At 40.1% G+C, this 27,368-nt stretch overlaps 1 protein-coding gene across 3 annotated transcripts in view; it reads right to left on the reverse strand.

The window, feature by feature from the left end:
- Positions 1 to 24,229, reverse strand: part of Zfp62 (ZFP62 zinc finger protein) — a 40,934-nt gene extending 16,705 nt beyond the window's left edge. The window contains exons 1-3 of one of the 3 annotated variants that reach the window (XM_052758132.1): positions 24,046 to 24,229; positions 12,211 to 12,259; positions 7,752 to 10,541 (exon numbers count right to left, since the gene is read on the reverse strand). In XM_052758132.1, the coding sequence (XP_052614092.1) occupies positions 7,752 to 10,521 (2,770 nt within the window). In that variant the 5' untranslated portion in view covers positions 10,522 to 10,541; positions 12,211 to 12,259; positions 24,046 to 24,229. Of the gene's footprint in view, positions 1 to 61; positions 10,542 to 12,210; positions 12,260 to 24,045 lie in introns of those variants that run through there. The other 2 variants (XM_052758130.1, XM_052758131.1) reach the window with 2 other exon arrangements.
- Positions 24,230 to 27,368: the final 3,139 nt, after the last annotated feature.

The raw sequence follows: 27,368 nt of genomic DNA on the forward strand, positions 1-27,368 counted from the left end.
GGAGCATTGAAGAAACTGATAGGTGGGAATAAAATCCCCAGAGACACAGGAGATACAGTGAGAAGGTCAAATACACCTTTATTTAAATCCTGGAAGAGAAGGCTGTATATCTACTATCTCAGCACTAGTTTACTGAGACATAGAGCCAAAACTACAGGAGCACAAAGAAACCAAGATAAGATTACTAAAACAATTGTCTACACTAAGATACTTTGTAATAAAACACAAGTAAACCAAAGATACAGAAGCAAACCTTAAAAGAAGTCTTTAAAATATATATTAAACAAATACATGGATATAGAGTAAAATTCCAAGACAGGTGGTTTGTTGTGACAAAAGAACATGGGACCCATCCAAGAAATGTATTCCTAACAAAAATATCTTTTAAGTTGGATGTGGTGGCACATACTTGTAATTCCAACAGCTGGAAGGCTGAGGCAGGAAGACAGCAAGTTAGAGGCTAATCTAATCTATATAGCTAGGCCCTAGCTCAAAAAATAGGTTTTAATTCAGTCTAAGAGAATATAATTTTCAAATTAGAAAGGAAAATAGAATAATTATAATAGAATTCAAGTAGAATAATTCTTATACAGTCTGAAGACATAATAGGAAATAACAATTGAAATCAAATGAAATTAAAAATAGTTTTAAATCTAAAGCAATCAGCAACCATGCATTAAAAGGCTAATGTTCCTGTTAAAATGGATTATTAGACTGGATTAAACAATATTACATGTGATTTCCAAGTGGCATATCCAACATATAAAAAAGCACAGAAACATTCAAAGTTAAAAAAAATGGAAAGAGATAAGCCATGCAGCAATAATCAGAAAAAAGTTGCTCTATTAATATCAGAGAAGAGACTAAATAAGCAAAAGGCATCACTAGAATCAAGTTTTCCTTCATAAAGTTTCAACTAGCCAGTTCTATAGACCCATGTGGCTTCAGTAAAACGAAATCCACAGTAAAGGGGTAACTCAACAAATTACCATTCATTAGTAACAGTGAATATGTGTGATACATTACAAAGTTAACCTAATGACTTCATGTAGGTGACCACATCCAGCATGTGCAGAACACATGTTCTTTTCCAATGCTGTGAACCCTCACTAAAGGAAAAGCATGCTGGGCCTAAAGCAAGTCTCGGCACATTTTTAAGGACAGCAAATACAGAGTATGTTTTTTGAACACAGTAAAATAACAAAGCTCTAACTAGGACATCCAAATGTTAAGAATGTCTAAAAATAAACTCCTGACTTCTTATGGAATGTCTACTATGATTCCCTCCTTTTCGTTTCTAACTTAGATTATTCATACTTTTCTGGTTTTTCTTGTTCAATCACACCAGAAGTTTATCAAATTTCCTACACTTGAAGTGCCAGCCTTGACTTTACTGGTCTCTATTTTTTTTTTTTTTTTTTTTTTTTTTGATTTTTGAGACAGGGTTTCTCTGTGGAGTTTTGGTGCCTGTCCTGGATCTCGCTCTGTAGACTAGGCTGGCCTCGAACTCAGAGATCTGCCTGCCTCTGCCTTCTGAATTCTGGGATTAAAGGTGTGTGCCGTCACCTGGCTTTGTTGTTTTCTTTTTCATTAATGCTTATTTTCTTCTTCATAGCTTTGAACTTTTGAAAATAAGAAAAAACATTATTCAATTTAACAATAATGTCTACATAGTATTTTTTTGAAGCTCAAAGACAGTATTATTAGAGTTCGAAAGAAAAAAAAACAGGAAAGGCAAGCTGAAAGTTGTGGCAGCTGACAGGGTGGGAAATACAAGGAGAGGAAGAGAGCTCACCATGCCTTTTGAGTTAGTGTCCAAGAAAGCAGACAAGTTTAGCAATGGAGGTCATAAGGCAGCTAGCTGCATGGCAGAAGCGAGAGCTTAGGAGAAAGAGTAAGACAGACAGTGTCAGGGCAGCATGCTTAGGTTTTGACCAGTGACTAGAAGAGAGAGAAAGATGGAAAAGGGTGTTAGAGCGCAGGGGATGAGCAGACAGTGCTGCATCACAGAAACTCTGCAAGCAGCTGTCTGAATGGTATTTTTAACAGAAAACATAGGCTTCATCGAGAGTGGAGCTTTATTTAGTAGTGCTACATATCTAAAACTCCCAGCACTTAGGAGGCAGAGGCAGAAAGATCGCAAGCTGGAGGCTAGCCTCATCGATACAGCAAATTCCAAACTAGTGAAGTAAACATATGAGAGCTGTCTCTAAACAACAAAAACAAGGGCCCGAGATGGCTCAGTGTGTAAAAGTGCTAGCTGCAAAGCCTAATGGCCTGAATTCAATTCCCAGGCCATCCACATGTGTATATGTATGTGGGCACATGTGTGGAAGTCAAAAGACAATTTGCAGGAGTCCTCTCTTTTTGACCATGTGTCCCAGGGATCAAACTCAGGCTGTCAGGTATAACAGCAAGTGTCTTTACTCACTGAGCAATTCTGTTTGCCCTTTTTCATTAACCCTTAAAGAATTGTGTTTTACAGATGAGAAAATTGCATGCAGGACAGGAAACAAATTCCTAATCATTGCATTGACTGGAATGTTGGCCCTAGGTTTGTATCTTAGACCAGAGGAATTTTGTCTGCCCTCTTCAGTGAGTCCCTAACAACACCAGGATCTCCTATCTTTTTAGACCTTAATGGGCACTTACTAAAAAACAGCCATAGTTAAGATAATGGGTGCTTGGCACTCACTAACTCTTTTTGTATACTCTCTAGCATATCTGAGAATAACCAAGTTAAAAAAAATCATCACAGTTAACAACAAAAGCCTGAAGGGGGAGAGGCAAAATGTGCATACATGAGTATCTAGGTTGACTAAGGCTGCCTAAACCAAAGATGAAAATTCCCACATCCTTCAGTTCATCTAATAGTGTCCATTGCCAGACTCAAGTTGGAGCTCTTCTTGCTGAACCCCTCTGGCAAAAAATAAAGCACACTTGCTCAGAACAATAGATTTTTTTTAAGAGCAAGTTAATCACTGAGAAAACAGACCCCAAATCTTGGTTTTCTTACCTCTTTTCATTTTATCTGTATATGGCATAGACCTTGGGGAATTTTTCTTGAGTTTCAGTTAAGAATTGCCTTCTATTACCTCAGTGTCTTGATGTTCCACAATGCTTGGAAAAGAGCTACTATTTGGCCAGCCATACTTGATATACCCTCATTTACACTTTTCTCACTTCAGGCACTCTTCCTGGGTCTGCAATTATGCTGATTTTTCTAATCTCTTTACCTTTGAGCTATTATCCTGACAAAACAGGTGAGGATACATCAACATAAGTGGTTTAGTTACTGGCCGGGAGCCATCTGGGAGTGAGAGTCTTTTTTATTTTTTGGTTTTTCGAGACAGGGTTTCTGTGTAGCCCTGGCTGTCCTGGAACTCATTTTGTAGACCAGGCTGGCCTCAAACACTCAGAGATCTGCCTAATTCTTCCTTCCAAGTGCTGGGATTAAAGGCGTGTGCTACCACTGCCCAGCCAAGAATTCTCTTTTAAATCCAGGTTTCCTGGTGACAAAACCCTACTTTCAGCCACCAAATTTTGTTGCTTCTTTGCGTGGGGTTTGCTGCTTTCTAAGTACAACAAACACAACTCATGGCTTGAGAAGAAATGTTGACTCTAAATGGAATGGAATCTACTTTTAGGTAGAGACATGCTCTTGTCTTAATGGTCAATCCAATGAGACTGTGGCAGGCCTGTCTAGAGGACCAACCACCTCCAGAAAAGTGGGTTCATTAAGGCCAGAGGCATTAAAAAATCCCTAAAGCTGAAGTTATGGAAGGTTGTGAGCCTCCCAAGTGGGTGCTGAGAACCAAACGTGGTGTGGGTCCTCTGCAATAGTAAGTCCTAACTTCTGAGCCATCTCTCCAGCCCCCAGGATCCTATTCTTAAACTGTCTTGGATTGTCCACTGTCTTTCCAGCCTCAGTGCTCTCTTGAGGTATCTACATGTTCACTGCCAACCCCCCATATTTTTATGTAGAAACTTAATCATCAATGTATTATAAAGTTGGGCCTTTGGGAAGTGATTAAGTCAAGAGGGTGGAGTACTCATATATGGTATTGGTGCTCCTATAAAGGAGGCTCAAGACCCCTTGATCTATATGTGGTGCACTGACGCCCCTTCTATGACTCAGGAAATGGATCCTAACCAGACATGTAACCTGAGGGTGCCCCATTATTACACTTGCAAGCCTCCAGAATTGTAAATAGTTATTTCTAATTATGCAGTCTACAATTTGTTATAGTAGCCAATGTACTAAAGACAGGATACTACTACGTGCCTTTAAAAATTACATTATTTTTCATTTTCAGTGGAAATTGAAAATTGACCCAAATATCTTAGCCCACCTCTACCAGAAACAGAATGTCTGTTAGTTTTTTACATTGGTGTTTTTCTTCCTAGATTTTTAAAGTTATCTTTATCCTGTTAACATGTCTATGCCACCTTCCAAACACACTTAACTTCATACAAACTAAAATTAAGTCTCTTGTCCCTGTTCCTAGATAAAAGCACTTTAGGCCTCTGATCTTCCAGATTCCAATTTACTTTTCACCATGCCAATTCTCTTAACCTTGCAAACTTTAAAAATACATTTCGGCCAGGCGGTGGTGGTGCACGCCTTTAATCCCAGCACTCAGGAGGCAGAGGCAGGCAGACCTCTGTGAGTTCGAGGCCAGCCTGGGCTACAGAGTGAGTTCCAGGAAAGACACAAAGCAAAGCTACGCAGAGAAACCCTGTCTTGAAAAACCAAATATATATATTTGTGTATGTGTGTGTGTGTGTATATATATGTATATATATTATATATGTGTGTATATATATTCACTTACAAGTTAACATTTTCACTTTTTGTTTTCTTCTTGCATATCATTTACTATAAAAGGCAAGTATGATCACTAATCTCACATTCATCTGGCCCAAACAGGCTTATCTACAATAAACTCATTGAATTGAATCTGAAGCATGATGTCCCGATGGGACAACTAGAAACCAGGAGACCCATATACATCTGAGTTCACCTAAGTATCATTTACCTGGCCCTACATATAATACTCAAGGCTAGGCCAAGAGGCCTCTAGCCTATTTACTTCCCATCTCTGAATAGTTGGGGGCTGCAGTAGTTTTCCCCAGCATTCAGTGTACTGGGGTGATCAGGATGCCAAGCTAAAAGTAGGTTAGAAAGATGGCTCAGTAGTTAAGGGTTTGTACTGCTCTCCAAGAGGACTCAAATTTGGTCCCCAGCATCCATATCAGGTAGCATACAAGTACTTACAACTCCAGCTCAAGTGGAATGCCTCCAGCTTCCTAGACACATACATTCACAAGCACATAGCCCCATACATACACATAATTAAAAATAAAGATTAAAACTTAAAAAAAAAAAGTGACCAGAGCCAGGAACGTACCTCACTGGTAGAACACTTGCATAGTATGCGTAAATCTACTTTGTCTGATCCACAGCACCACAAAACTCACAATCTTTTCTGAAAGGAGGTCAACCTCAGTATTTGTATTTAACCCGTGTCATCCTTGAAACTAGGTAGTACCTTAGGTCGAGATGGAGTTCACACGGGGGGGGGGGGGGGGGGGGGGGGGGGGGGGGAGTGTGAGAGGAATGGAACTCAAGCCACAAGTACACTAGCTACTTTGGCCATAAGGCACATGAAAAGTGGTCTTTTCTTTAGCAAATGAAATGTAATCCCCTTCCTCAACAGCTACTGGGAATGGAGAGTCTGGTCTTTCTGCCTACCACAACACAGCCACTCTGGAGGATTCCTCAACACTTGCTCTGCTCCCTTTATTCAGGATATTCTACTTCCCACTCATCAGAAGAAACCAGTATCTATACCTCTCTTTCTGGTTAGCTATGGTCAATTTTCTCCGAACACTTTTAGAAGTTAGGCCATGCATATGTGTGTCTATCAAGAATGGTTCGTTCATAGTCTTAACTAATTCTTGCTCACTTTTCCCTACTTAGTGCCTAGGACAGTGGGCTGTACCTAGCAGATTCTCAACAAATATTTGCTGAGTAAACTAAATCTGTGGATAGGGTCAAATTTACCAGTGTCTTGTGCAGAAAATAATGTTAAGTGTGGGCTTTATACTAAAAGAATTGAGGGGTAACGATGTTTTCCCTTTTTTCACCTCATCTTTCAAAACTTACTAGTGGTAATTTAGAAGTAGAAACAAAGTACTTTCTAGTACTCCCAGAGGGAGACATGGGAATCATTTTGTGAGACAGGAATCCTTAAAGAAATATGGATCTGGCTAGAAACTGTCTTTTGTAATGACTGTAGACTCTGAAGCCTGAGAACAAACTGAAACTTCACCTGGTACTAATAACTTGACCAAATACTATGAGTGGAGCTCAACTCAGAAAGTCTGCTTTTACTGTTCAGATACCTAATGTTTACTGCTACAGTTAGTAATATTTTGTATTAAATTCTGTTTATAATGAATTGTATAGTGACAGATCACTCAACTCACACAGCCTACCCCCTCTAACAAATTATAATCCAGCCTCAGTATCATCATCAGAGTTTTTTCCATGGTCTCTTCAAAAATTCATCTGTTTTCCCCTGAGATAAGCATGATCTAAGTTCTGTTGAAACCTCAGATATTAGCCTGGTGGATGAATCTTCACAGATAAGAAACTTTCTGGCTATCTTGTACCACTTACAAGGAAAGATATGACACACAAATGGCTCTTTATTCCATCTAAAGTAAGCCACAGCCTAGTTACACTTGAGGCATTTCTTTATTGGGGTTTTGCCTTACCTTACCATAACTACCTGCCCTTTATGGCAAAGCGAGTTCTGAACATATTCATATTTTACAACAGACAATATACACATTAGTACATGAAATCTTTATAACTTTCTGAAACACTTAATATTGTTTTAAAAACAGGAACTTCCTCCTCCTAATTACTGATACTTACTTTGCCCTTGTAATAAAAACACCTGTTGAAACATTTTTTTAATTCATAGGATTCCCTGAATTTTTTTCTGTAAGGTGCAAACTCATAGTGAAGATGTGTTCCACTACTTACTGAAGATACTGAAATCCTTTCCATTCTTAGTATGTGTGAATGCCACCTCCCAGGCTTTCATTATCATATGTATTACTTATTAAGGGAGTTCACTTGGTCTTACCAGTTCAATTAGTGTAATAGTCTATTCCAACAAATCTGCATTTTAATGTGACTATACCACCGATCTGACTATGCCTTTTCTTTTCCTAGGACATCTAAATTGTTTCAGAAGTTGTCATCTCCCTACCACAAACAATTGTTAAGTCTATAATTCGTGACTACTAATAAACTGGTATTCCCTGAAACCATTCTCTCCCTGAATTTGCCTATTAGTGACCCTTCTTGGATTTTTATACTGACCAAAGTATAGAGTTCAAAATTATACCAGATTTTCTACATTCTTATTTACTCATTTATCCAAATAGCATCTTTGTAATGGTGAATATGATTTCTAACTGAAGTCCTTTACCTTCATGTTTTATGTCCAGAAATGTATGCCTATTTGGGAGGATGTTTATTAAATGTTCCATCACTTTGAAAGGTTTTCTATCTAGTGGTATTTTGTATTCCTAAAGGGCTCAACTATTGTGGCACTAGAACTGTCATTGCTATGACTGAATCATGTATAAAGAATTGTTCATCATTATTTAGAATTCTTCCACTTATACTATAAAAATTGTAAGCCATGAGTAAGGATCTCAGAAATTCTTACATTCATAAAGTTTTTCTTCTATTTGATTTCTTTGAGACTTGGTAGGCTGTGCCTCCCATATAGGCACAGGCATCATCCGCATCCTGGTCCCCTCCAGAGCATTCCCTCCCTCATAGTAGATTATCTTCTGGAATGTGCCACTATGACTTTCCATATTTGCCATATTAAAAGATTCCTCTCCGGTATGGATTCTTTTATGCTTGGTAAGATTTGATCTGATATTAAATGCCTTCCCACAATCATTACATCGGTATGGCTTCTTTCCAGTGTGGATCCTTTTGTGTTGGTCAAGGACAGATCTGTAATTGAAAGATTTCCCACACTCACAATTATAGGGCTGCTTTCCACGGTGAACACTTTTATGATTGATAAGACTTGAGTGTGAAATGTATGCCTTTCCACATTCATCACATCCGTAGGGTTTTTCACCTGTGTGGATCCTTTTATGCACTGTGAGGCCTGAGCTGTTCCTGAAGGCCTTCCCACACCAATCACATATATAAGGTTTCTCCCCTGTGTGGATCCTCTTGTGTTGGGAAAGAAGTGAGCTGTAGCTAAACGATTTCCCACACTCAACACATTTGAAGGGTTTTTCCCCAAGATGGACTCTCTTATGGCTTATAAGAGTTCTACTTGAGAAAAATGCTTTTCCACATTCATCACATGTATAGGGTGTCTTGCCAGGGTGCGTACTTTTATGGTTAATAAGGCTTGAGTGTGAGATGTAGGCTTTTCCACACACATCACACTCATAGGGCTTCTCCCCAGTGTGTATTCTTTTATGAACTTTAAGGCTTGAGTTGTTTCTGAAGACCTTCTCACACCTGTCACATTCAAAGGGTTTCTCTCTAGTATGAACTCTTTTGTGTTGAGAAAGGAGTGAGGTGTAGTTAAAAGATTTCTCACACACATCGCATTTGTAGGGCTTTTCTCCAAGATGAATCTTTTTGTGGTTTAAAAGGGTTCGGTACGTGACGAAGGCTTTCTCACACTCGTCACACTTAAAGGGCTTTTCCCCAGGGTGTACACTTTTATGATTTATAAGGCTTGAGAGTGAGATATAGGCTTTCCCACATTCTTCACATTTATAAGGTCTCTCCCCTGTGTGGATTCGTTTATGTACTTTAAGGCCTGAATTGTTTCTGAAGGCTTTTCCACACTCATCACACCCAAAGGGTTTCTCCCTTGTATGAATCCTTTTATGCTGTTCAAGGGCAGAACTGTAGTTGAAGGATTTCTCACAATAGCTGCATTTATAGGGCTTCTCCCCCATGTGGATTCCTTTGTGATTTTTAAGGCTTGAGCGTGAGATATAGGCCTTCCCACACACGTCACACTTGTATGGTTTTTCCCCAGTATGGAGCCTCCGATGGACTTTGAGACCTGAATTGTTCCTGAATGTTTTGCCACACACATCACATACATAAGGTCTCTCTCCAGTATGAATGGTTTTATGTTGAAGAAGAAGTGAGTTATAACTAAAGGACTTGCCACACTCCTTACATTCATGGGCTTTCTTTCCAGGATGAATGCTTTTATGGACTGCAAGGCCTGAACTATAGCTAAATGCTTTGCCACAGATATCACACTTGTATGGTTTCTCTCCTGTGTGGATCCTTTTATGCACTATGAGGCCTGAGCTGTTCCTGAAGGCCTTCCCACATTCATCACATTCATAAGGTTTCTCACCAGTGTGGATGACTTTATGCTGAATGAGAAGAGAGCTGTAATTAAAAGATTTCTCACACTCATCACATTTATAAGGTTTATCACCAAAGTGGATGCTTTTATGATTCAGAAGTGTTCTGCATGTAATGAATGCCTTCCCACATTCGTCACATTCATAGGGTTTCTCACCTGTATGTATCCTTTTGTGGACCCTCAGACCAGAGCTATTACTGAAAGTTTTCCCACAGATGTCACATTCATAGGGCTTCTCCCCCGTGTGAATCCTTTTGTGGACTCTCAGACCAGAACTGTTCCTGAAGGCCTTTCCACACTCACCACATTCATATGGCTTCTCACCAGTGTGGATCCTTTTGTGTTGGTCCAGAACAGAACTATAATTGAAGGATTTTCCGCATTCATCACATTTACAGTTCTTCTCCCCAGAATGGGTGCTTTTGTGGTTTATAAGGCTAGAGTAGGACATGTAGGCTTTCCCACATTCGTCACACTTATAGGGCTTCTCTCCAGTATGGATGCGCTTATGGACTCGAAGGCTGGAACTGCTGCGAAAAGTTCCCCGACAGTCCTCGCACTCATAGCGCTTTTCTCCAGTGTGCATAAGTTTATGTTGAACAAGGCGAGAGTTGTATTTAAAGGATTTTCCACAGTCATCACACTTATGTGATTTCTTAACAGCGGTAGATTTCTGCTGTGGAGTAGGGTGCAAGTTTCCATTAATGTTCTCCACGTGTTCACCTTGTTCACTAATTCTTGGTTCTGTAGGGATAGTCTGGTACATGGTATCTGCACTTGGGTACAGTGCAGACTTTTGGGTACAGTGGGGACTTTTCTCAGATGCCTCATCATCCTGTTCTATTTTTATATTTTCTGTGTTCTTCGATTTGTCAATCTTTTCTCTGATGCTACTTTTGTCTTCCTTCATTTTCCATTCAGGACTTTCCAATTGCTTCTCTACACAAACACAAGTGTCGTCGAACTTAGATTTCTGCATATGATCCTTGTGAAGAATTTCCACATTTGTGCACTGAGAGTCTGTATTTGAATTACTTTCATTCTTTTTAGCTGATTCCTCATCCTCCATGCTTGTCTTCAAATGTGACACTAGACCAGGAAAATGAAAATGATATGTTTATTTAGAAAAAAAAGAAAGAATAACAATAGCAAATAACAAAATCAACTTATCCCTTTGACAGGTATTTGCTTGTTGTGTGGCAAGTACCATTAAAAAAAAACTTGAAGCCGGGCGGTGGTGGCGCACGCCTTTAATCCCAGCACTCGGGAGGCAGAGCCAGGCGGATCTCTGTGAGTTCGAGGCCAGCCTGGGCTACCAAGTGAGTTCCAGGAAAAGGCGCAAAGCTACAGAGAGAAACCCTGTCTCGAAAAACCAAAAAAAAAAAAAAAAAAAAAAAAAAAAACTTGAAAGATTTATGTATAAGAGTGTTTTGCTTGCATGTAGGAATGTGCACCAGGTACATGCCTAGTGCCCAGTGAGTTCAGAAGAGGTAGCTGGATACCCTGGAACTGGAGTTAGGCATGGTTATGAGCCACCACTGAATGCTAGGAACTGAACTCAGGTCTTTGCAAGAGCATTAAAGTGTTAAGTTCTGAGTCATCTCTCCAGCCCCATAAGCACCATTTTAATTGTTGGGGATATGATGGGGGTCATTAATAAGAGTTCAACACCTTGAGAACTACCGCTAAAACTAGAGCCCAGATTGCTGATGATCCAAAGAGCTTTTTCATTTCTGCATCAACCTAGCATGAAGATAAGTTAAAAATGGGAATGGGTGATGCACAGAACCACAGCCAATACCAATCAGTTTCAATGTCACCTCATAGAAAACAACAAAAAAGTCTCTGAAAAACAGAAAACAGAAAGAAAAAAATTGGAAAAACAAAGGCAAGGTTAATTTTTCTTTGAAAAGTTACACATAAATCGGCAGAGAACAGGTAAAACTAAAGAAGAAGATAAATCAGTACCCTAGAAGAGGGATCAGGCAGGTAGTTGTAGTTATAAGATTATGAGGACAGTGACCAAGGAATGAGAAAGAAAGAAAGCTGTAGCTACTGTAAATTGATCTGCCCTTCTGGACTTTTCTGTGTATAGAAAACACTGTCCTTGGAAAGTGGCTAATCATGGAAGAATTTATATAGCAGAACATGTTCCAGCCTGCCAAGGAATAAAGTTTTCATTCCTACTTATGAATAAATTAGTCATACAGCATGTCAAAGATTACAAATAGTAAAGTGTGATGGCCCAATTTTGTAATTCCGGCACTTTGGAGGCTGAGGCAGGAAGGTGACTCCATGTTCCAGGCCAGCCTGAACTATGGTGTAAGACCTTGTCTCGAGAATGGTGAAACAAAGATGACAGCACCTCAAGCCACTGAGCAAAGAAGTATAGGCCCTCCATACGTACAGGTATAGGCCCTCCATACGTACAGGTTCTGCATCTGCAGATTCGGCCAACCACGGATCAAAAATATTCAGAAGAACAAAGTTACATTTGTACTGGACATATACAGGCTTTTAATTTTTATCATTATTCCCTAAATAATACAATATAACAAAGACTCACACAGTTTTTAGGCACTACAAGTAATTTGAAAATGGTTTAAAGTACACAGAAAGGTCATTTGTAAATACCCTATCATTTTAAATAGGGGACTTGAGCATCTGTTGCAGACTTTGCTATCTGTAAGATCTTGAAACCAACCCTCACATAGACCAGAAAATGACTAGAATACTATAAGTTCAAATACCTAGTTACCTGATCTTTGAGAAAGCTACTTAATTTCTTTGTACAGCAGTTTCTTCATCTGTAAAATGAAAAGTAATAGGGCTGTTGTAAATATTAGATGACAGCCATGTAAAACCAGCAATAACAGTACTTGTCCCTTGGTCAGGGCAAAATGTTAATAGAATTCATTATATTACTTATTATGGTATTAAAAGTTAAACTATTGGATCAAGGTTAATATGTATGGAAAAAGCTCATGATTCAGAAAAAAGATAAACTTCCCAAAGCAGACTTTAATACCCAAGCAGGGTACCTGTTCTCCTGAAGGTACTTTACATGACATCAATACCGATTTTCTGACATACTGACTTGTAAGAAAAAGCTGACTTATTCCAATCCTAGAAAATGAAGCATTTGTTAACATATAAAATGTGATCTTTCCCTCCTGTCCTGGGTAACATTTTGGAACATTATTATGAAATTCTGTTAATCTCAGAAAACTCTATATGTAACTATGTGAGGGAAAAATGGGCAATAAAAGATACATGATTTGGAGTGAACATGTGCAAAGAGTCATATTACCCAACTCATTTCCATAGGAATAATGAAATTTCTATAGGAATAGAAAAAAGTTAGAAATTTAGGAGACCATTTAGAAGATGAAGAATGACCTGGCAGACACTAAAATATATAAAATTAAGTCCCAAGTATGAGGTCACTGAAGAATGGTAGCCCAGTCTAGTTCCATGGCTCCCTGTATTACTTTCGGTAGAGCAGTCCACAATACTTAAAATGTGGAACTAATGGGTTGGCTAGTATAGTTCTAGAAGATTCAGCAGCAGCATACATTAACTATATTCTTCTATTTCCACACACAACAGAGATTTTCCATCCACTTCCTTTTCAATTTTAGCCCCTCCATTTTAACTTCCTCAGAAGAGAAAAATGTTAAGGTTCCTACAGCCATAAAAAACAACTTCCTAAAATAAAAAGTTGCTAGGGAAGAAAAAGAGCTGTAAGTGACTACTAGCCATACTGGCTATTAACATGTGCTATAATTAAAAATGTGCTTCTATAATTTAAATGTGTTACTGGCATATAAATAGACATACCCAGAAATTATTCTAGCTACACACAGAAATTGATGATGAGGATGGCATTACTGGGGAAAAGACAGTTTTTTAAAATAGTGTTGTAACAAATATAAAGCCATCTGGGGAATAAAAAAGATAAAATTAGATCTTTTATACCACACCAAGGGACAAACTCCAAATGGAACAGAGCTCTAAATATAAAGAAGCTAGAAATAATAGAACAGACACAAGAATAACAAATACTAGGGAACAAAACAAAACAAAACACGAGTTAATGACTCTATGACCTGGGTATAGAGAAAGCTTCCTAATCATAACCAAAATGAAGTACAAGACTGATATTTAACTACATATATATACTTTTATGGTAAAAATAGCATATAAACAAATTCTTACCCCCACTCCCAAAAGAAAATGCCAGAAAATACTGTCAGAACTGTGACGAGAGGTGAGAGAAAAGGCTGTACTCTACCAAGAACCCCACCTCAGGCCCTAAGGTTACTAAGGTGTCTGGGTCTGTCCAAAGCCTGTTTGGCTCACCAAGAGCTACTGGTATTCTAAGCTAAACAGTGGGCAGAACGAAATCTCCCTGGAACAGAGTGGCTGCGTCAGTAACAGAACTGCTTTCAAGGTATAATGATGTGTTGGAACTTGCTGTTGGTGGAATACTATAGGATGAACCAAGTACAGACGACGTGCAATTGGTGAACGCTGATTCAGCTACATAAACCATTACAATGCCTCTGAAGACTGGAGGAGTAGCTATATGAACAGGCAGAGCGCATCTATCAGTTTAAAGAGACACTTCAGTAGCAGAATCAATAGTCTCAATAGTTCCAATGGCTATTGGGACAAAACATTTGTCATTAACTGGAATACACTCAAAACAGAAATCTAGCCAATCAAGTATCTATGTGCCTGGAAAGACTCAGCAGTTTGGGCCTTAAGCCTGAAGATCCGACTGTCCTGATCCTTAAAGCTGATATAAGTGTTCTGCACCAGGCCAGTACGTCTGAGTCCCTCAAGACCATTCTGATTCCCAAGCATCTGATAGCTCATGCCAGTTTATCAAAGATCAGTCCTTACAGAAAATAAGTTATATTCCAAGGGCTAGACTGAAGTCAAAATCCAGCAGCATAGCTGTTCTTAGCGAATGGCTTCTTAGAAGCAAACCTGGCTCTGGTCTTCAAGCTCATTATATACCCAGCACCCTCCACTCGCCCCCCCCCCCCCCACTCCAGGACTGGCTCACCACAAAACAGACTTTGGAGAATACTCAGATTTCTTTCTGCCAGACTTTGCAGATTCCATAGTAATATCTGAGTCAACCCACCTAAAGGGCCTAGAAAAGTGACTCCTTAAGAATCTGCAACAAGACGTTCCTGGAAAAACAGGGTCTCCAAGGTGTAACAGCTGTTATGCCACCAGTTCTTACTCTACTGCAGTTGAAAAGGTAGAAGATATACAGAGCTGCTTATAAAGATGACATGGACCTGTCTGACTGGGGCTGATGACCACATGTGGGACAGGACCACATGAACTAGAGGAAATGGTAAATGGCAGCTGTGAAATCAGTGAGAGGTTGAAACTCACTCCAGGTGTTTGAGAAGTCCTACAGTGTCAAGCCCAATTTTTGTACCAATTCTAGCATAGCAAGTCCAATGATGTAGATACTGAAAATCTAAGAAATCAGAAGTGCTTCAATGACAACCTTGGAGGCCATGTTTTGAAACCACTGGCCATTCCCAGCACAATCAGGATTGTCTTGTCTGGAACCATCAGGACCCATATGGAATACACTGAGCCTTGTATGAACTTTCAGAAAGAAGGGAAGAAGGAGAGAGAGGGTAGGGAAGGAGAGAGGGAGAAAGAGTAAAAGGAGGAAGAGGGAAGGAGTGTTAAGAAGTAAGCTCTGTGTAGAATGGCTTCCAAAGAAGAAGGAAAAGATAAGGTGAAAGGCTTGTGGAACCCAAACCTAAGTCTGAAAAACAGAGTCCCTGAATATGTGGTTCTGTCCCTCCAGAAGAGCTAACAGGACCAAACCTTTGGCAACGGCTCGGGTCAGAAATGCTGATTTCTTCCAAGTCATAAGGATCAGTTCCTTTTCAGAGTGGCTTACTGGGTCTTCGTTGAAAAGAAAGAAGCCCCAAAGAAATGCCTACTAGTGGGGATAAAGCTGGCAAAGCAAAGCTTAGAAGCACTATGACTGCTTCCTGGCTTCTGTTGTCCCTGTTAACAATGTTCATCTGGGGATTACCAGAAAGGGAGGAAAGAAACCTCAGTCAGGTTCTGTTCTAGAGGTCAGTGACTACTTTGAGAGAAAGCCTAGAAACATTTCTTAATTCATTCCCTACAAGAAGATAACCTCCTAGACTGCGATAGCCCCCCAGCATTTGTGATCTCTTTGCCTGTAGGGAGCTTAAAGTTGGTAGAGCCCAGAGAGCCTAACAGATATCCTCTACAGATATGATGGAATGGACTACTAGAATCAAGTAGCTTTTCTGCAGACCATCATACATGAATTCAGTGACTATGACTTGACAATCATGGTGTACTCTGAGAACTTAGTTCCTTTTCTTTCTAATTTCGAACTAGAGAAGAAAAGAATCAAATGATACTTTGTAACAGAACAGCTTGTTGGTACTAACATGGCTCAGTTTTTTCTTTAAATTAAAAAAGTAAAAATTTACCCCCACACTAGAAACAGCTTCTTCATGCACAGGCTTCTATGACAAACACTGCAGTTTGAAAACTGGAATATTTCTATGATCAAAATATGTTAAAATGTTTTAAAGCTGGTCGCTAGTCAGCTTTCTTAAACTTTTAATTGCCCTTTGATGTTTCTCTTGCTGTGGGCTTTCTTATTGTAGTCTAAAATAATTATTTTGTTCAGTGAATATACAGGATGTTTCACACAACGATTAACCACATCAATATAATGTTTTTCCTTTAAAAAATTATTAAACATGTAAAAGTATACTTTTTTTTCTAATAAGAGAAATATATCATTAGAACTTCAATAAGATAGTTTCTCACATTACCCTGACCAATGTTCGAAACCTGACCATAGATCCTGTTTATCTATGAAGAAAACAAGTATTCTCATAGATTGCTTGGGATGAAAACTTACACAAAGCTTGTGGTGGGAAAATCTGTGCTAATACATGCATATCCCCTTCAATCCACAATTAACAAATACTTCTAATACTACAAAAGTGCATATGTGCATACATATATTCACTCATAAGAACATGTGTACAGATAACAGAATTCTTATGGCACAATTTTAACTGAAAATCTGGGAAATTACTAAATGTGCAAGCACAGAAGACTAAATAAAATATAAAATACACATAAAGAAGTACTGGAAAAGGACAGGTAGTAAATTCCAGGCTGTATAGTATTATATTATCAAAAAGTAAAAAAGTGCAGTTGCTAAGAAAGGAAGAAAAAAGCAAGCATTTTATCTGCTATTCTCTATGGTTACCAAGATAAAACTGATATTTGCAAAAGGTGGAGTCAGAGAGAGAATAATGCATTCGGGGATGGAGAGGTGCAGAGACACTGATTATAGCACAGTGTAGTTTTCACTTATGGTAGCATAATGTCTGCATAACCAAAGGATAAAATGAAATCAGTGAATATGAGGAAGGGGAAATTGCTAAAATGGGAAGTAAACAGAAACAGTGACCTCATCTCTGTTTCACAGGGATACCAGAACCATAGGACGAGAATACACAGAAACAAAAAAAGCCTAATCTATTTAACTTAGGAACACGGTATTTGATTACATACTTGTCTACACTCAATCTTCTGAAGATTGGTGGGGAGGTGCAGGGGAGAATTTCAAACAAGTGAACTATTGCTAGCAGTATGAGCAAAGCAATTCTGAAACAATTTTTGATGTACTATGGAACTCAAATGTGACTTTTGTTAGGAGTCAGGGTTCTCATGAAAGAAGAAAAGATAAACACATAAAGGATAGGAAAAAGCAAAAAAGAACCTTATATGGATAAATTACAAGTATTATGTAAACTTATTTTTAAACAAAGTATGTGCATATGTAAGTGTAGACATATATACATACTATTTCTACATAAGCTCTGATTGCCAGCAAGTCAAGAAGAAAAGTATCAGCACTGTGATATAAGCACAAAGTTTTGGTTTCTTCTAGTATCCCCTACTAAAGAGAAGCAAAGTCTTTAGAGAAATGGCTAGGAACAGTACAAGATGAGCTGTGGTGTGGTGTGGTGCAATATTGTGAACAAGTAAGGAAAGAACAGAAAAGTCAAGGCACTCTCAAGAGCCAGATTGAACATCCAGTTTAGGCACAATAAGTAAGCACAGTAATGACAAATAATCTACTAAAAACAGGACTGCACAAGTCCATACAGATAAAAGTCAGGAAAGGGGGAAGGCTTCTTGATTACAACAGAATAAATTAGCATTCCATAACTATCAGAGTAAAGATTGGATAAAGAAAAGATCACCAATGAATTCTAAGTCTGGGGAGAAATTTTCACAAAGAATAGGCTATTTGCTGGATTTAAATATTCCTTCTCAGAATGCTTATTAGAGAAAATAGTAATTATGCATAAAATTAGGCAAGGCCTTGACAGATGTTCTACATTAATAATAAATATTTCTAGTGGGGGCAAAAGAACATCATACGCTTCCTGTAATGACATCCTGAGAAGGACAGGGCCTATGAGAATGTATTACATGAACAGAACCATAAGGAAACAGGTTAATCCAAAATGAAGACTATTCTTTAAAGGGGCTGTGGGGAGAGGAGGAACTGGTTTCCAAACTTTTAAAAGGCAAAGAGAAGTTCTAGAAATGTTATAGGCTAAAGAAAGCAAAATTGTTATATTTTTAAAAAGTGCCAGAGCCAGATGTGTTGGCACACGTTTAATTCCAGCACTTGGGAGTCAGAGGCAGGCCAATCTCTGTGTTCAAGGACAGCCTGTTCTACATAGTGACACCTAGGACAGCCAGAGCTATATAGTAAGAATCTGTCTCAAAAAAAAAAAAAAAAAAAAAAAAAAAAAAAAAAAAAACCAAAATAAAGTGTCAGCTGGCAAAGTTGGAAAATAAAAGAAATATTAACTTTACATTTACTGAAATTGACAACTGTACTGTAGTTGGTTAAGAAAATATCCCTTTCCTTAAAAAATTATACCATGGGGGCCAGTGGAATGGTTCAGCAGGCCTGAAGACATGACAGGACCCACATGGGAGGAGAAACCAATTCCTGCAATTTGTCTACTGACCTCCACAGGTGTGCGGTGCCACACATGTACACATATACACATGTGCAAATAAATGATTGAAATTTAATTTTTAAATTAAAAAATATATATAATATATATATAACACAAAGTATTTAGGGTTAGATGACTATGATGTATTAAATTATCCTCAAATAACTTGGGAAAAATGTATATGAGAGAGCAAGAGGACAAAATGAAATAAAATACTAACTACAGGTGAATACAAAAGGTATCTTTCACAAATCTTTTTTTTTGAGATTTCTTTTTATATGTATGAATGTATGCCTGTATGTCTATATACCACATGTGTGCTTGGTGACTGAAGAGCCAGGAGTTGGAGCCCCTGGAAATGGAGTTACAGACTACTGTGAACTACCATATGGTTGCTGGGAACTGAATCCTGGTCCTCTAGAAAAGCAGCCAGTGTTCTCAACAGCTGAACCATCTCTTGAGCCCCCTCTTTCACTATTCTCATTCTTAGAATTTTTCTGTATATTTAAAATTACCTTCAAACACAAAGTTTTCAAAACATCAAAAACTACACTCAGTGTTCCATCAATTCTACCTCCCTTCTCGGTGTTCCTCTCACCACCCTGTCTCTGTTTAGTGACCTGTCTCCCTGTAAGCCTCATCTACTCAAGCTGATTTCTTTCACTCAGACCACTAGCTTTCACTGCACTAGCTTTTTCTAGATAACATGCTTCCTTTGCAGAGTTGCTGATGCTCTTATGTTCTGATCCTTTCATTTAACCTTTCCTCTTGACTCTATGCTTAACATAACTTTCCTCTTGACTCTATGCTGGCCAGACAGCTCCGTATGTATGACTTCTACCACTCCTAAAAGCTGTCTGTTAGGAACTTATCTTTGACCCAAAGCCTTTATCCAAACACAGATCCTATTATCCGCCCCACTGTCCTCTTTGTCTTAATCAGAGCAGCTTCTTCTATTTCTCTCAACTTCATTCAAAACAGCCCATAAAACTAACTTATCCTATTGTATGAACACCAGCTTCTAGGCCTCACTTTCAGTCCTCCATAATTCTCTTCTGGACTACTGCCCTCTACAGTCTTTCTGCTTTCATTCTTATCCCCACCCAATTCTTCTCTAAGAGTTGTCATAAAATGTGTAGTTGGTCATTAAACAAACTAAAACAAAATTCATGTTTAAGTTAAACTGCCAATATAATATTAAGCAGGTCTTTTTCTAAAAAATTATTAATTAATTAATTTTTAAAAAAGGTCTCACTATGTTACTGGGGCTGGCCTTGAACTTGAAGTCCCAGGCTCAGAGATCTCAGCTTCAGCCTGTCAATTATTGGGGGTTACAAAAGTGTGACACTGTTCCTGGTAGAAGTGGGTGATAAGGCCATGGAGACACTGTCTTTATGTTACAGCATATTAATGCCATTATTGTGGGACTGGGTTCTTTATAAAGAACTTATTATGGCTCTCTCTGCTCTTCTACCATGGTACCTTTCACCATGTGAAAACAGAGCAAGAAGGCCTCAGGAGACGCCAACACCTTAATTTGGGACTTCTCAGGCTCTTGTAAATTACCCAGTCTGCAGGATTTGCTAGAGTAGCACAAAAACAAAACTAAACCCTTAACACACACCACATCAGGCCAAATCCTCTGTATCGAGCTACTGAATGTGTCCTTAGACACAAAAGGGGCTCTGACTTACTGCTCACTGCCATTGCACTCACTAATTCTCAGTCTGTCCTTTCCCTCATGTATGAGTGTGTGGTGTGCTCACATGTATAAGCATGCATTTACATGTGTATGTGCATGTGGAGGCCAGAGCTGTTGATGTCAGGTGTCTTCAACAATCACTCTCCATGTATATTCTGAGATGGGGTTTCTCATCAATCAGTTGGGCTGTCTGGCCAGGAAGCTTCAGTGATCCGTCTTTCTCCTTCTCAGTGCTGAGATTTCAGGTGTTTGGTACAACTCCAGGCTTTTCACATGGGAATCTGAATTCAAGTCCTGATGATAGTGATAAAAAGCCATTTCTCCATCAATTATTTGAAAAACTGAATTCTAATTTCCCTAATCCTTAGTCACTTCATTTCTGCAGTGACCGTATGATTGGCTACTAACTGGCCTCAACTGCATGAAATCATAAACACTACTGTTTGCTTCTCCAATCTAGTCAGAGGCCAAGGCTCCTTAACCCTCTCTGGGTCGGTGCTATTCGGCACATGCAGTATAGTTCACGTAATCAAAAACACAGGCAAAAGGACATCAAGACAGCAGGAGCATAAATGCTGTTGCCTATAAGGCAACTGAGAGTGTAATAAAACACACTGCCATTCTTATGAACAGAACTGAGGGTACATTCTAGTATCGTGGTTATCTGAGTGAATGGTGCACAAGGAACTTAGATCATACCCATAATAAGTAGCTCTTTCCCCATATACAGGCCTGGGGCTAGTCCAGGGAATGAAGGGATAGAGGAAACGAGGTCTACCCCAGACAGCATCAGCACAGATATCAGAAAAGGTGGGAGGGCTGCCCTTCACCCCAAACAACTAAGAACTTCAGGAGTACACTCGGGAGAACTAATGTTTCTAACACTTTAGACATCTGGAACATAGAGCAGCAGGGGAAACCAGACAGGTAAGCAACAAGGGCTCAGCAGGGTCTGACTCAAACTGAACAGTTCACTTACTCTTCGAGAGTTTTAAGTAAAGAGTAGCATAGGCATTATTAAATCTGGGGTTGGCAATATTTTTCTGTAAAGGGTCAGATAAGTATTAATAGTTAAGGTTTCTTTGGACCATGCTGTTGATTATAAACATTCCATTAAAAAGGTATAAGCCCTTCTAAGCTTATTGTAGACAAATGGCCCAGTAATCTGCCTACTGCTGCTAGACAAGAAAAAAAAAAATCAAAGCTAAAATGGGCTGTAATGTAGTGGTACTACAGTGGTTAGGAGTATATGCCACTTTTAATGACAAACATGAGGGTAATTAAAAAAAAAGCAGATCAGGAATTTGCTTTAAAATGCTTCAACCAAGAAAAAAAACAAAAAGGCAAAGGTGAGAAAAATGTAGAGAATCCTGAAACTATGGGCATACAGCTCACTCACTGTATTATTTTTACTTTGCTTAATTTTCCTTTTTTTTTTTTTTTTTTGAGACAGAGCCTCACTGTATAGCACTGGCTGGCCTTGACTCACATAGCCTGTCTCCTGAGACTAATGGCATCACTGCTGCCACCACCACCAAGGGAGAATGGATTGGGGGAGGGGCTAAGAGAACCAAGAATTAAGAGTTCCAAGATGAAGTTATTACAATATAATCAATAGGATGGATGTGGTGGCCATCATGTGTCCCTTATAACACAGGACTAGAAAGGACCAAAAGAGGTTTTAATTTCTCAGAACTAGATGGGAAATCTCTCTAGCCAGTTTTTGATAGACATCATGACTTAACAGTCTGGTAACATCAGTGGAAGGGAACCATGAAAAGGTCTCTGTACCTCACAAATTACATAAGACTCACAACCCTGGGGTATTTCTACACTTGTTCACATTCTACCCCTAAGTCCTACAAAAGTGTCTGCAGATAGCAAGAACCTTGTCTGTTCTGGTCAGTGAGGAGGTACTTCTCAAAAGTTGAGACAACTCACAAGAGAGCAATCCTGTTTCAGTGGAAAATGGCTCCTATGATAAGAGACTGCAAGAATAAACTGGTGTAACATGCCTGCCTGCAGCTACTTTGAATTTCCAGATTTCAACTGTATTAAACAAGGCAATGTCCTATATCTCAAGTGTGATCCAGGATTTCCATATCCTAAGTTCTTAGATAACACATTTGATGACTAAAATGAATAATAGTTGTTCAAATGACTAAAAGTCATTCAAGCATGTTCAGATGACAAAAATGAAATCAAGAGAGAATGTTTGCCAACTCAAGAGCACCTAAGTGGTAGATGTGCAAATGGAAGATGGAACTATATGAGAAAGTGATACACAGACAAGAGTATGATGTATGCTCTGGTTATTTTTGTATTTAATTTGTGAAAAGTACACACACACACACACACACACACATATACATATAAAGACTTGTCTCTATTTAAAAGCTAGGAATAAGGATTGAAGGGGTTTTTGTAATGGAATATTCTCATAGTAGTGCAGGAGAGTTCTACCTACTCCAGGAATAATGGAGGCAAAAGACTGTGAAAGGCAGTGTAGAAATTTTTCTGAAGCTAAGGGCTCACTCAGGTACTGGCTTGAAGCAAGTAATTCAGCATATTTTGATTGAGTTAATGTAAAACAAAAAATACTTTATTAATCTCAGTCTCTTCCTAATTTCACATCCTTATCCTAGCATTGAATCATTCCGAATACTACCATTTGAGATAAAAGCACTGGGAACAACTCAAAGATTATAAAATACAATCCTCATCTAAAACATCTTTTAAAATTGCCAATCCACTCCAGGTCTGCAAAACAACAAACCTGTTTCCCGATAGAGATATGTGAAACAGATTTAGGAAAAGAAACAAGGAAGCAGAAAGATTTGTTATGCTACCACCTGTCTGAATATGAGGAACGAACTATATATTTGCTAGTATTTGAATAAAGAAATCCTGGAAGTCTATTCAAGATCTTAACAAAAGTGTTAACTTTTTAAGGTGGGCCTAGGACCACCATTGAGAACACCGGAAGAAAATCTTGTTTTTATATTTTGCATTAAATTTTTGTTTTTAAAATCTTTTTATATTCTAGTGTCGTGGTCACATGAACATTACTTATTCAAAAAGACACACACACACACACACACACACACACACACACACACACACACACAGAGAGAGATTCAGGCGTTTAAACTGTCCTGGCCACCTAGATTAACCATCTTAAGATAACACACCAGCACGGGCACGTCTCCATCCGGCCTTTGTTTATCTTTTACAGCCCTGCCCCAATACTTCTCAAAGCTTTTCCCTAAGTCAACACTTCCTCTGCTTGCTGCGGTGGGGGTCCGGCAGATGGCCTTCACTGATGGCAACCATTGGTCTACATACGAGTTTCTCCTAGGAGCGGGCCGGGAAGTGCAAGGGTTTGCTTCCACACCCGCAGGTGTCTCTCAGCACCTCTCTCCCACCAAAATAAAGGGGAGGGGTGACCCAATTAGGTCACCTCTAAGTCTCAGAAACAAACTTAACCGCAATCAGGGCAAATTTTTAAGCGCTAATAATCGAGGTTCTCTTCCCTCTAAGCCCGAGATGGCTACGAACAGACAAGGAACCCGGGGCGGATTCCGGTCCTTCCTGGGCCCAGGGCGAGCTCAGACGGCAGGAGCTGCCCTCGGGGCCCCGGCCTGGCTTCCCCTTCCCCTTCCCTCCTGAAGGACGCTTCCCGAAGCGCGGAGGAAGTCACGATCTCCCCAAGGACCCGCCCGAGACCCGAGAGCAGAGAAGGGAAGGGCGTGGCGGGCCGGGGGCGGGGGGAGGCGGGAGCGCGGGCGGCCCGGGACTCACGTACTGGCTGTGGCGGCGCCGCGGTAGCCCGGCCGCCGGCGGGACAAAAGCGCGGACTGCCCGGCCGGAAAGACCCGCGCCGCGGGGGCACTTCCGAGGCCGCTCTAGGAGGCTGGAGGACTGACTCGGTGGTCCGGCCCTGTTCGCGCACGTGACCCGCGCTTTGCGGGTGCGCGGCTGGCCTTCTTACTGGGACTGGAGAGGTCCTTCAGCCCGGATGCCCAAGATGTGTAGGGGGCGTTTTCCTGTTGTCTTGGGCTTTTATATTCCGGGGTGGATTGGGGGCGGGTAATAAAATAATCAAGTGGCGGTAGAATAGATACTTCACTTCCTGCCTGTGAAGCTGAACTCACAGTTACCAAGTGAGACAGGAGAGATTCTTAGGAAGCAGGGCTGAGCTCCTGAGAGGTAGCAAAATATGAGGGACCACTACCCCTTCTTTCTGAAAGACTCCCCCCACAGCCAAGGTCCTCAACTGAGTTCAAGTTTCCAGGAAGCCAGCTGTTGAGACTGCAGAAGTAGCTGACCCTCTCCCCAGATACTTTGCAGTTTCAAAAACAGCTTATCTAGGGAAAACGGCTAACTTCATTCTGCCGCTAAGAAAACTCCTTTCCAACCCCCCTACCCTAGCTACAAAACTCCAGTTTAAAGCCTGTAATCTGCATCAGTCTATATCTGTTTTTTGTTTCTTTCAGAGCAAGCCCTAACATGGATATGTAGAGGGAATGGAAGTTTTTGGTGTAGTCATGTCTTTGACTGCATTTGGGCACCAAGCTACAGAATTCTATGCATCTCTAAGGAGGCCAAGGCCAGTGGAAAGTATGCTATGACATAGAGCACAGTACGACAATAGTGAACCCTAAGATGGAGAAGAGCCCTAGGTCCTTGTCCAAGGCCAGCAAACAGTAACTTGTGGAGAAGAGCATGGGCAGGTTGGGGGTTGGGGCAGGATTCTCCTACAATCCAAACAGTGGCTGAGACACAGCTACCCACTGCTACAAATGTGACCAATGCAGCTGACGACCAAATGTCTAATTACATTTCATTGAAATAGCCACATATTGCTAGGAGCCCACTTACTGGATAGCACAACTTGGAAGAGCTTTGGGCAGTTCTCTGAGGACTCCAGAAGAATTCACAGTCTAAATTAAAGGCCTGCATCCCAAGATTTTGGGTTTTTTGTTTGTTTGCTTGTTTGTTCTTTGTTTTAGACAACAAAGTATAGCAATATCTATATCTGGATTGGGATACTTTGTTCAGTAAAGGACAGCAGAGAGGGATCATTGGGAACCCTAAATAAAGCATCTTGGTCCGGGTGATTTTTATTGTGGATGATGGTTTTTCCCTCCATGATTTCTGTTATTTTGCAGGCACTTTTTTTGGCCTTTTATACACACACACACACACACACACACACACACACACACACACTCATACACACATGCACATACATACATACACAGACACATACACTCATACACACATACACACATATACAGACACACTCATACAGACATACACACATATACAGACACACTCATACACACACATACATACACACATACACACACACTCCCTTTTCAGAACTTCCCCTTTGGAACAACTACTGAGACAGTCTAGACCAAGATTATCCATTGTAGAACTGCTGTGAACATTTGGTGGCTATTAAACATGTGATACGGCTACTCTGAACTAAGACGCATTATAAATGTAAAATTCACATTGGATGTCCAAGCTAAGAAAGGAAGAGAGAATGTTTATATTTAAAAAAACATGAATAATCTTATGCTGATGACAAGCTAGAGTGATAATAGTTGGGCTCCATTTGTCACCATCTGGTTAAGAGTTCCTTTGCTCTAACAGAATAAGAAGCATAGGTAGGCTTTCAAGTGCTGGTGGTTTCTTGCAGTTTTACCTTTTCTTGGTGTTTGATGGCAGTAAGTGACAGTGTTAGGTCAGGAGCTCTAGCTTCACAGCCCCCATACAAGCCTTGGGTATCAGAATGCTTAGGCCTTGGCAGTCGTCGGTATTACAGGTCTTAGCCTGGGGATACCTTGGCCCTGAAGACTTGATGGCTCTTGGCACTCTTCTGAGGGCCAGATGCAACTTCTCCTCTTTGGCTTCTTACAGTCTTTTATCTTTCTTCAGCACCAAGGCTCTACCTTCTTGTCTCCCTCTTTTTGCCACCCTTCTTCCTACTCTGGCCAGTCCCAAACTGTTCAGTTGGCTCTTGCCTACTGTGAAGCAGCTAGCTGTCTTATGGCTTTCAGTTTAGTCTGCCAACTGCTCTGCTGTTACTGCTGGTGCCATTCCACTGCCTCTGCCATCATTGGTGCCACTCTCTGATGTCCCTGCTGCTTTTTTATGTGTTATTAGCCCAACCTAGGCTCCTAAGAGCAGGCCAGACCATGAAAGAGAAGGCTTCATTGAGCCTGCTTTTGAAACATCAGAGGAAATAGAGCAGGAGAGTGTCTCCCACCTGGTTCACTAAATGAACCTGAATAGCTTGCTTATATAGCCTGAGAATAGGCGTTTGGACCAATCACAGATATTTTGGGGGAAAATCACAGCCTTGCTTCTCAGCGCAGCTACTAGGCTAGATCATCAGGGCAAGTGTCCCTTCTAACCAAGGTAGAAATAATTACAGTGTCATCTAGAGTTTACTGATGCCTGAGATAGCAAAACACCAGTAACACCAGTACAGACTCTTTCAAATAGTCCTGGTGTGGGCTCTCTGGGCCCGCCAGCTCTACCTCTCTCAGGGTGTCCATAAAGTGTTCCCTACAGGTCCTGGCATAAGGTCGGTCAGCTTGACTGTTAGATTCAGAATGTTTTGGCTCAAGGTAGCCAGCGCAGAAATAGCAGCAAGGGAGAGTTAGACAGCTGCTAATTAAGGAGTCCTGTTGCCCCATCCTCCATATATATATATCTGTTTACAGGAAGGTGAACATTAGAAGGGATGCTTTCAATGCAAGGGTGAAGAATTGGTTAACAATAAGTGATAACAACAGATTTAAACAGTCACTTAATAGTGTTTCAAACTTAGCAGTGCCGCAGGAAGAGTTGGGTCTCACAATGGGTCAAATACAATGTGTTGTTGAAATGCATTTCACATGCCCCCTTTTGCTTTAAATATGGCAACTAGAAAATCAGAGATTTCATACATGAATCATGTCCAATGTGTCCATTGGAAATGGATGTGCATCTTCAGAAGGCCAGTAAGTGTTGTGACGGTGATGTCTCAAATTTATTCTTATTTGGAGTGGCTCAAGTATAGCCGTTTGATTTGGTTATAATTTTATTTTAAAATCTCCTTTCCCGGAATAG

This window comes from Peromyscus californicus, unplaced genomic scaffold (assembly GCF_007827085.1).
Source record: "Peromyscus californicus insignis strain IS unplaced genomic scaffold, ASM782708v3 Scaffold_3__1_contigs__length_106647218, whole genome shotgun sequence".
Classification (NCBI taxonomy): domain Eukaryota; kingdom Metazoa; phylum Chordata; class Mammalia; order Rodentia; family Cricetidae; genus Peromyscus; species Peromyscus californicus.